General features: G+C 34.2%; 2 protein-coding genes across 2 annotated transcripts in view; one reads left to right on the top strand and one right to left on the bottom strand.

Moving 5' to 3' along the window:
• Nucleotides 1–935: 935 nt before the first annotated feature.
• On the top strand, nt 936–2,628 carry LOC134258611 (melanoma-associated antigen D2-like). Its single transcript, XM_062741161.1, has 3 exons — nt 936–987; nt 1,421–1,598; nt 2,280–2,628. The coding sequence occupies exons 1-3, from the start codon at nt 959–961 to the stop codon at nt 2,364–2,366; spliced, it is 294 nt and encodes a 97-aa protein (XP_062597145.1). The 5' UTR covers nt 936–958; the 3' UTR covers nt 2,367–2,628.
• Nucleotides 2,629–5,414: 2,786 nt separating this feature from the next.
• The window catches only part of LOC134258616 (uncharacterized), a 29,544-nt gene continuing 23,403 nt past the window's right edge, over nt 5,415–11,555 (bottom strand). The window contains exons 2-4 of the mRNA XM_062741167.1: nt 8,372–8,479; nt 8,062–8,272; nt 5,415–6,541 (exon numbers count right to left, since the gene is read on the bottom strand). Coding sequence (XP_062597151.1) covers nt 5,415–6,541; nt 8,062–8,272; nt 8,372–8,479 — 1,446 coding nt within the window. The remainder of the gene's footprint in view (nt 6,542–8,061; nt 8,273–8,371; nt 8,480–11,555) is intronic.

Raw genomic sequence — 11,555 nt, 5'->3', positions numbered from 1 at the left:
TAAGGATGCATACTTCCAGGCTTGCTTCGGATGCTGAATCTGACCTACTTTTTGTGGATGAGTGAAAATGTTAGTTTTGATGCATGTTTCATTTCCAATAAACTATGAGCCCTATAATGAGCAAACTTGCATGGATGATACATCTAAGGATGCACACTAATGGACTTGCTTCGGATGCTGAATTGGACATACATTTTTCAGATAATAGACAAGGTAAAAGTTATGGTTACAGGTCTATTACCAAAAACTATAAGGCTTATATAACATTGTATAAACCAAACTTGCATAAATGCTGCATCAAGAGATGAAAACTCTCAAATTTGCTTCAGATGCTGGATTTTCATTACATTTTCATGAAGAAGAAGTAGTTTAAATTTTTTATGTAGGTCTATTTCAAAGTATCAGATCAAAATTGCTTTTAAAAATATTTTCATTTTTGGAATGTATACTTCTTGTTGGTTAATTGTGTGACTTTGCCTTACTTAAGACAACATTCGTTGAGGTGAGCTCTGTAATCTCTGATTACCTATGTTTTCATACAAATTGTTGGGCCATTATTTTTACACTGATTTGTCTATGGATTTTTCTACTAACCTAATCATGTCAGGAGCATACCGCACCAGTTGATAGGAGGCGCTTATTCCTCTATGGCACCTGATCCCACCTCTGATGTTTTTGAAGGTCTGTGTTTGCTCTGCTCCCATTTTGTATTCTTTCAGTGGACTTTTATACTTGATAACTCTTGAAAACTCTTTCATATTTCATTTTACTCCATTCATGCGTCAGATGCTGTATTTTCCCAGTTGTGTAATTAAAAGAGGGTAACAATAGAATTAACCTCTAGGTGTGGTTAACATTATTTAATAGGAAAGATTGTCAAAACTTTAAGATGACATTTCTTGAGATGAGTTTTGTAACCTTTCATTTCTTATATTCTGTTTTAGCACAACTGTACCATATGCTGAAGAAACTTGGAGTTGATCAAGAGTAAGACTTTTATTAATATACATTTGACCACTGTTTTGTGACATTTAGTTCTCTTGACAATAGCATAGCTGTGTTGAAAAAAAAGATTATGTTACGTTCTTTCTATAATGTCACTTGATTTAACAGTTACTGCAGATCACCAAATCTTCACAACACTTTATTTTTTTTTTCAAATTAGTTATTTGTCATTTATAAGTGAGACAAAGTTTTCTTGAAATCTGCTTATTGTTGTTCATGTTTATTTATATCTTCAATGATAAAAATAAACATTAGAGTCAAATTAAAGCAAGTAGACTTTCTAGCGTAAAAAAGTGAAAATAAAGTTCATGCAAATAAAAAAAATCTCTTTACGTGATACATTTACAATTTTCAACTCCAGAGGAATTTCTGGAAAGCGATCCAGAAAATGTGACAATTTTTCTTGAATTTTCAGTTACACTCATCCTGTTTTTGGAGATGTTAAGAAGCTGTTAACTACTGAGTTTGTCAGACAGGGATATCTGGAGCACACCAAACAGCCTAACTCTGATCCCCCCGTGTACGAATACCGCTGGGGGTTCAGGGCCAAAAAGGAAATCAGCAAGAGGAATTGTCTTGACTTTGTCAGTCAGGTGATATAGCTAATATAGCTAACAAAAGGGAAACAGTATTAGTTATCCAGATTCAATCAAGGGTGCACATGCATTTACCTTGAGTTTTATTCCCTGAGGCCTAAAGATGTATTGAGTAAAACCTGGGGTAATCCCCGTACATCCTTACTTGGACCTGGATAACAAATTTATTCTTATTTAATCAAAAGCATTCCTATGGCTAAACCTATGGCTAATCAGTTGTATTTCAAACTGTTTATACTACAATGCATCTTGACGTCATGTTAATTGCCTTTTGATACTGAGAAACTGTGCATTGTGACGTCATGTTATTTACCTCCAACTCAAAATCAGGCCCCAAGACCAAGACCATAAACATCGCTGAAGGATATGATGTGAAAGTTTTACACAGAAATGAAACAGAAATACTGTTCCTGTACATAATTTGGCGATTCAAAATTTAGTGCAATCACTGTTAATGGAGTTGTTGTCGTAGTCATAACTTAACGCTACACTTGTTTGTACTGTGTATTACATATATATTTATTATGATTTTTTAGTGGTATTTATAAATGAGCGCATTGTTGTTTGCACCAAAATAACTAAAACATGAAGCCCAATTTTGTAAACTAAACATACAGCATTGTACATGTAAACATTATAAAAGACCGTGACATGAATATTTCCATGTTTGTTTTCCAGTTGTATGAGAAGCAGCCAGAAGAGTGGGTGTCCCAGTTCCAGGTGGTGGAGGAGGAAGAGGGAGAAACACAGTCCTCGGTGTCATGACAACATGAACCATTCCCAGAATTGCTTCCTTCTCCCAGCATGCCACTGATGAAATTCAAAGTCTCTCAGGGACAAATGAAAAGTCAGATGAAGTTATTGTGATATGGTATAAGTCCAAAAAGGATCACAACTATTCAAAACAATGTGGTTCAAGTTTTTTTTTAAGAAAAACTGATCCATTGTCTTAAAAAACATCAAAGACTTATTGCAATTAGAACTTAAAGTATCTTTTCAGCAGTGTAATGCCTGGTCCTGTGTTTATATCATGTTTTTAAAAAGAAATAAAGTTTTTATGTAGATCATTGTGTTGTACATTGAAGCATGATAATTTGTATCCAGTCGTTACTATAAATGTAAGAACAAGCAATGAATGTGAACTCAACAAATGATTGGCATATACAGTTGTTATCAAAACTGTTTCAAGGAGGCTCAAATCAGATCTGACGCTATAACCTTGATACTATATACAGGGTTATTGTCGCCCTGTGTTATTTTCACCCTCTCACATCTGAAAACAAGTTTGCACTGTTTTAAATTTGCCCAGAAAAATATTTGCTTTAGATATACTGTTTACTTTGAATTCGCCCTGTTTTAAATTCGCTCACGTCAGACGAGAGCGAAAGGGACTAAAATTAAACAGGCGAAAATTTCCCTCTACTCTCTGATAGACACTTGTTGAAGGTTAGGTCCATCTGAACACAAATGTCTGAAATAAATATTTCTAAAACAAGCTTTGTCAGAGAATGTGTATCCTTTGCTAAGAGAAATAGAAGAGGAAATTAAAAACTGAAAAAAATGTAGATGGGGAAAAAAAATGTTATCTTGACCTTTCAGCTTTTGGTATCGTTCATGGTAGCTCAGTCTGTAGAGCGCTCATTCCGTGATTAGGAGGTCATGAGCTCGAATCTTTGCCGTGACTGACCTAAATAATAATAATTGATAGATATTAATGGCTGCAACTGTTCCAGTATTGTGCACTCAGCACTTTGAAGTGAAAGTTGCGGGTTATTTGGATGAGACCTTAAAAACCCAGGTCCAGTGTTATGGCAGGCGTTGACACGATAAAGAACCCTCATTGCTCAATGGCCATGAGTCCCAAATAAAAACTCAATTTGAAGCCCTTCACCAGTAAATGGTTACATATCTCTATATTTTGATTGGGATATTAAGCAATTTACAATCAATCAGTCAGCTTTTGGCCTTAATTTCAAATGGTTTTTTTTTAGATTGGGAAAAGTTTTATTTTAAATGCTTACAGAGAAATAAAATTATCAGATTATAAAATTATCAGATTATGAAAAGCAGGAAGGTGTATAGTGATCGGGATGTCCATCCTCCCGTCTAGCTGTATGTCTGTGCGTCTGTTATGCTTTGGGGGTACCCATGTCTTATCCGCAACTCCTCTTATACCACTGAATGAAATTTAATAATGGGACTTTAAAAGAATATTTGTTATATAGTGCAATTGTACAGATCCTATTTTATTTTTGATCGACACATATTTTGGGTTTCCCATAGCGAAACATTGACATGCCATTCTATTTATAATATTGAAGGGTACCCAGCTCTTATCCGCATCTTCTCCTATACTACTGAATAAAATTAAATGATGCTTTCACATAAGTTACATTATGTCATTGTACAACTCCTATTTTACTTCTAATATGAAGTTTTACATAAGAAAATAGATTGACTGATTGATCGATTGTATATTGTTTAATGTCCTAGAATTTTCACTCATATTATTTAGACACCACCACTTGTCGGTGGAGAGTTGCAAATTTTGTTCTATACTCGAGATTCAGGGCCATTGAGCAGATAGGGATCTTTTTCGTGCCAGCATTTACTGCTACACGGGACCTCGGTTTATAAATACGATCTCATACGAAGGACCGGTCTCCAAGTCTTACAGAAGGATACGAGCCCGCAACGTAATGATCAACTCCTTACTTCTCGACTCTAGAGCAAACGCTCTAACCACTGCGCCACGCGGGCGACTAACAAAGTAGAGGAAAAATATGTTCTCAAGAAGAGAAAAGCTATGTTTAGTCATGTAGACATGACTTTCAGAATACGTTTGCAATTTTTTTTCACAGTATGTTGGTAAAACCATCAAAAACATTTCACTTCACAAAATAGCTTTGTGTGAAAGAATTGGAATCAAAACTAGATAAAACTGTTAATTCTTTAAAGAGGGAAAACTTTATTGCTTTCCTAAAAGAAATCCTTCGCCACAATATATACCAAATTTTATTTGCGATCGAGCGAAAATCTTTCGCGAGAGCCTCGCCATCGCGAATATTTCTAGCCGCGAACCAGTCCGTAAAGTCTTTGTGTCAATTAACAACTGATCCAAACTAGGCTTGATCGCAAAAATAAATTGCCGCGAACTAGTGCTCGCCTGGTAAATCGCATAATAAAGTCGTCGCGAATTAAAGTTGGTTTACAGTATAGTTCCTGGCTTAAAATTATTTGAATGGAATTTAATTGCATTTTTTTTCATTTACTGTAGCTTACTTAGCATTGTCTAGCCCGAATGTAATGTAGAAGTATAAAGGATACAGAATTTCATTTAAATAAAAAGGTTCAGACTAAAATCTGTCCAAAGGTTCAAGATTGAATTTCATGCAATCCTTCAAACAAATATATCCCCACGAACAAACAACGAATTTGACTTCACGAAATTATGTGATGTTACTGAATACTAGAATAAAATTTGTAAATAGTTTTTTGCCTTCACTCTTTTCCTCAAATACTATAAATGTATTATATTTAGTTTTATTTGGCGGTAATTGATTTTTAAACAAGTTGTAGATTTTATTTAGCGCATTAACATTATTTATGGATATACTATTTAAGACATTTAGCAATATACTTACATAAGTAAGCGCCAAAAAGAAAATACCTCCAAATATAATACATTAACAGTAATTTGCAACGTACAAAAAAAGATATGTTTTATGTTTTATTCTTGCACTAAGATATAATGTTGCACCGTATATTAATTAATTATAATAATCCTGTCAAGAGCCATTTAACAATTCTTTTTTATGAATAAAATAAACTCATTAACAGATTATTATATTCTATCACACTCTCCATACTTTCAAAGCTCACTGAGGACCCTATATACCAGGTGTTAAACTGACCCTGCATATCTAATACATCCCACAGATACCCACGGTCAGCATCTTCCGCGGAAAATCTTGGAAAATAATACCCCCATTTTATTTGTTCCAAAATTCTTGGATTAGTTTTTCTAAATTTTTTCAAGAATGCAGCTAATTTGGACTGGATCATAAAATCGGTATCCTTTGCCCAAGGCTTTTCATATCCATACTGGTAATACATTTGCGTTTCCTGCGGGTTCCTATCAGGACCGTTTTCCCGAATCCCTAGGCGATGGTCCTCCCTCGTAATGTTGTTCTGGGCGTGGTAGAAATTATAGGTTAAGTACACCGGGTAGCTGTCTTGATCAACCGCATCGTTGTAATAAGTCTGTGCATCGTTGCCGCGAATGCCATTGTCAGATTCGATCAGTGTCGTAACAAAGTTTCCATTATACAGTCTGCTAAATAAATTCCTTTCCTTTGCGTTGAAATCCACAATATTCAGCAAAGAACTCATGGCCGGAGATAAGATCAAAAAATCGAAATTTTCCGTCCTAATAGTTGGGTGTCCCTTCGTTGAGTATGTTATTTGTATACCCCCAGGACCAGGAAATCTTTGAATCCTTTCGACATTGGTTCCAAGATGTACATTCAAATTATTTTGCTTAGCCATCTCGGTTACGATGGATTGAAATGCTCCTTCTAATATCCAGAAACCATTTTCAGGTGTAAATGTGCCTTTAATAACTTCCGGTATTACCCAAGCCAAACCGTATATAGCTGCAGTATCATTGATAAATCCATACCCATTCGTTGTTAAATACGTTCGGAAAATAGGTGCTATTAACATCAGATCATGCCTTTCCAAGAAATCCTGTACAGTTCCTTGAATTTGTCGCATAACATCAGGTGTTGGCCGAGGCATAAGTTCGAAGGAATAGTTTCCAAACAGACAGCGATGGATTCTGTCATACCTTTCCACGGTAGCTTTAATTTTTCTGAGGGCAGCCTGAGGAGATCTTTCTCCGGTATTCAGTGCCAAACGTTCGGCCCAGGTCGTAAATTCTAGAGTTAACAATAGATAAACATTAAATAATATCCTTGATTATTTTTCATTCAATTTAAAAATGTATACATTACAAATAAAAGAAGATACATTTCAATTTTCTGGTTCTGCATAGACTGAAGTATTGATTAGGAGGAATTAGTAATTGATATAATATCAGAACACGTTGATATGATATTTTATTATGATTAAATATTTTCCTTATCTCTGATTGGTTGAGATCCGACAATGTTAGAAAAATACTAGGTTATGTTGACCTGCACGTGACATTCCAGGTCAATACAAGGAATTATTGCAGGTCAATATTTTACAGTTATTTACTGGGTATGAGGGCAACATATGATTTGTTGGACCTGAAGGTGAAAATGTTGCCTGAGGCCGCAGGCGGAATCCCAGTCTATAACTGTTTTGTTATACCCTTCAGTGCTCACTTTAGATTTAATCATTATACACTATATTGTCAATTACTTTGTATGGAAAATTATGGCTTAATCAGTAAGTATAAACAATAGCTGAGAAAGAACAAATCAATTATATCTTTATTATATTACAAAAATTATTTATCAAATCCCTCCTTCCTTACATTGTTGGTAGCAACAACTCTTGCAGCTCTGAAATTCGGCTATTTCCGCGTCGCCGATATTGAACGATTATTAATTACTTGTGACGTAGCAGTGACGTTGCGGTCTAACAATTCTTATGTTGGACCGACAGGCCAGTCAACAGTAAAATAGTTAGACCGATGTAATAAACATTTCTTTTGTTGGGCTTTTTATTAGTACACATGTAATAAATATATAGAAAGATATTTAAAAGGGTATAACAAAAGGAATTATTGACCTGTTTCATTTTTTTTCTGTTACAATGTCTTGTTGTTAAAACTTTCAATTAAAGCAAAGAAACAGTCTTGCAGGAGTTTGCTATCATTTAATCATATAATAAAACAGTTATTGCTGATTTTTACGGTAATACGATGATTTATAGCCACCTTCGAAGTACAATATTCACTTCGCCCTTCGGGCTCAGTGAATATTGTACTCCCCAGGTATCTAAATCATGTATTGACCTAAAAAAAACTGCAAATATTGTATAATATTGATATTATATAATACAGAATGCGTAAGAAAAACAAAATTCAAACCTTTTTGTTTTCAGAGGGGACATATATTTATTACTTTTTCTCTTATAACATTTTTATCACTTCTTGATTAAGAGCTTCACGTTGTCATAATGTCAAAATCACACTATTAATTTTTAAAAATCAGATATATAAAATTGCAATTAAATTTTCAACTTGTAATCTTTTAACTTTCTTCATTTTTTAAAATTAAGTGAAGAAATGCTTTAAAACTGTAAATACGCTTCATTTTACTAGAGTGTAACCCCACCCCCTCCCACCCCCAAGTTACGTTATATCATATAAAATATGTTTAGATGCTTCACTCCCTAAATATATAGGATAAACATTTAAAAATGCATATATGTATTTTGAAATGTTCTTAATACATGTATGACTAACCGAAATCCTTGACCATTAAAGAAGACTTGTTTTTGGATTTAATTCTGGATCGAGGAGTGTATCTCCGGACCAGCCTGGCCACCTGATCGTAGGTATCCGTCATGAAAATTGTTCCAAACTCATTGTATACCCCCCTGTAAAATCGCGAATATGCTTTTCCTCCAACCTCGTTTCGCTGTTCAAAAATTTTGACGTTTTTGAAACCCCTCTCCTACAATGAATTGTTGTAAGACAAAACTAACATCGTCGTCAATTTACATAATTTAATTGTAAAGTATTCATAACTCATGATACATTGCTTTTCACTGACCTTTAGAAGAGACGCCATATGTACTCCACTTATCCCTGCTCCAACAATGGCAATCCGATCATTAACAGATTTAGGACCTGATATCGCTGGATATCCCATAGTTATCATCTATTGCAATATAAAAATTTTTATTGACACATATGGAGATATTGAGATAATGAACAGTATTCAAGATCAAAACGTCCATAAAACAATACAAAAAATAGGAGCAGAGCAAACACGGACCTTCAAATCATGAGAGGTTGGACTATATGTTATGGAAGAGTAAGCATCCCCTGCTGACCGGTCACACCCGCCGTGTGCTCTTTGTCATGATCGGGGAATAACAGAAGGATCCGTCCTTAATTCAGTGTGTAAATAATGGACTAACAAGCAGTATGAAAACGTCAGTCAGTATTTTACTCAATGAGAAATAGTATTGACCATTATGATAGAACTTACGAAATAATTACAAGATTGTTTATATTCTTGTTTCACCAACTTATTTTTCAATAATATACCTCGTTTTAGAAATTGAAATCTTGCTTATCGAATCAACTGAGATATATGAATTCCGTATACATGTGATGAAGGAATATTGCTGCAGAGGTAAGGTAAGTTGACAATTGTAAAGTTAAATTTATCATGTTTATCGTAGAGCTTGGTTGTTAGATAATTACCATTAATGTCTTTATTTTAATGCAATAAGTATTTTGATACCCCGGTTACCCATCAACTGGTTAATTTATTTCCAAAATCCTTTCAAAGCTAGAACACCTTATCTTATCCTCCTTCAATGAGTAAAAAGTCTGTAAAACAGTTTGTCGTGTGTTGCCACCTTTGTGACGTTTAATAATTTGTTTGAAATTCTCAAAAGTATTATTAATAATGACATATAATTTTTAGCAGACACAAGATATCAAGATGAGAAATAAAACCAATTTTGAAAAGGGAGATAATCCAAATTTACAGTAATTACCACTTAGATTTAACAGAAAAAACATGAAAATGGGACTGAAAACGCCAAAACATAAATTAAAACAACACACAAATGGCGGAGGCGGGGTGGCAGGAGGTAATGTACAAACTTTGAAACAACGTCCGTCCTCCAAGGATGTAGATGGGAGAAAAGGCAGAGTAACGGACCGCATGGTCAGAATTTCATTTGTTAGATTTTGATTGGTCAGATTTTGATTGGTCAATCTCTGCCTCTCCTACCACGGTAAGACATGGAACAAAATGACCATTACAAAGCACGGCTATACAGTATTTCAGACTTTCACATTCAAGGAGGACACTTATTGATTACAATAAAAATTTTTAAGTAAACTTAAATTTATTTATTTTAATGCAATAAGTATTTTGATACCCCGGTTACCCATCAACTGGTTAATTTATTTCCAAAATCCTTTCAAAGCTAGAACACCTTATCTTATCCTCCTTCAATGAGTAAAAAGTCTGTAAAACAGTTTGTCGTGTGTTGCCACCTTTGTGACGTTTAATAATTTGTTTGAAATTCTCAAAAGTATTATTAATAATGACATATAATTTTTAGCAGACACAAGATATCAAGATGAGAAATAAAACCAATTTTGAAAAGGGAGATAATCCAAATTTACAGTAATTACCACTTAGATTTAACAGAAAAATCATGAAAATGGGTCTGAAAACGCCACTGACTTGACCGAACTAGGGAAAGTTCAGACCCGCATGGGTACAAACTTGGCAAGTATAAAAGACTGCCTGAAACTTGTACTTAGGACTTGCCTAAAGTACTGTAAAAATTCACAATATTTTAGTAATCAACTTATACCGAAACAAACAAATTGGCAGACAATTTCCAACGATTTTCCTTCACAGAAAAAGGGATAAGTCGATCTGGAATGCATTGAAATACCGTAAATCTGTAAATTTTTGCTGTAGATAAATTTTTAGCAAATTTGCGAGTTCATTGCATTCGCAAAAATATTTTTCTTAAAAATAAATTACCAATAAGAAAATGTAAACAAAGCAGTGGTAATTCGCAAAATTTTGAAACGTAAAAATTAATCAACACCATTTTGACCCGAATTCGCAAAATAAAATCGACGTAAAAATTTCCAGATTTACGGTACATTCATAGACATCAAATAAAATAACGATGGAAAAAATCGCCATCTGCAGGGTAAAAGCTGAAACTAAAATGAAAAAACCCGAACGGGTTTAAACTTGGCAAGTACAAAAGACTGCCTGAAACTTGTACTTAGGACTTGCCTAAAGTACTGTAAAAATTCACAATATTTTAGTATAATCAACTAATACCGAAACAAACTAATTGGCAGACATTCTTCCAACGAATTTACTTCACAGAAAAAGGATAAATCTGAAATGCTTTAAAATACATTCATAGATATCAAATAAAAAACGATGGAAAAAATCGCCATCTGCATGGTAAAAGCCGAAACTAAAATGAAAAAACCCAAATGGGTTGAAACTTGGCAAGTACAAAAAACTGCCTGAAACTTGTACTTAGGATCTGCCTAAAGTACTGTAAAAATTAAACTAACAACAAAACAATCAAATTTGCTGATACTTTTTCCAACCGAAATTTCTTCACAGAAAAAGGATAAATCTGTTATACATTATTAGACATCCTAAATGCCTATCGTACTGTTAAAATAACAAAAGTTGTATAATTTCAAAGAATATCTATCTGAAAAATTGACGAACAATAAAAGTAACAAAATGGTGACAAACTTTTATGACTTAGATGTATATCTATTTTCTCGCTGAAATTAAAGCTCCCCTTATACTCCTATATAAATGAACATTCCCCTGACTGTTCAGATGAACTCCGTCGTGAACAAATTTACGACTGCAGTCTCCTTCACGGGGAGAAACGAAATAATTCCCATGTTCCCAAAATACGCAGTAACCCAGTGCTGGCAATGCATCTCTCAATATTGCGTTTACTTTGTCTGCAAATTATTGTACCCAAAACGAACACCAAATCGTGACAATAATTTACAAACAATTATATTTGCAACTTTATAGCGGCGATGCATTACCGATACCACAGATTCAATTTCTGCAGCTAACAAGGTAGCGTCGGTACTAGGACTAATATCGTTCTCCCCAATCATTAGAACAACTACATCTGGACCTAAAGCAAACACGCTCTCCATATCCTTAGATATTACATCACGAACCTTTCTTCCACCCACAC

Source organism: Saccostrea cucullata, unplaced genomic scaffold, assembly GCF_032062105.1.
Source record: "Saccostrea cucullata isolate Sc308-1 unplaced genomic scaffold, CSIRO_AGI_Scuc_v1 ctg2339, whole genome shotgun sequence".
Taxonomy (NCBI): domain Eukaryota; kingdom Metazoa; phylum Mollusca; class Bivalvia; order Ostreida; family Ostreidae; genus Saccostrea; species Saccostrea cuccullata.
This window is presented reverse-complemented; position numbering and strand designations above follow the sequence as displayed.

What these genes read in the sequence shown, in the direction of transcription:
- LOC134258611 (XM_062741161.1), top strand. Translation starts at nt 959, where the DNA reads ATGCTGAAGAAACTTGGAGTTGATCAAGA. An exon ending in AAACTTGGAGTTGATCAAGA is followed by an intron (nt 988 to 1,420) that starts GTAAGACTTTTA and finishes TTGAATTTTCAG; the next exon opens with TTACACTCATCCTGTTTTTG. An exon ending in GTCTTGACTTTGTCAGTCAG is followed by an intron (nt 1,599 to 2,279) that starts GTGATATAGCTA and finishes TTTGTTTTCCAG; the next exon opens with TTGTATGAGAAGCAGCCAGA.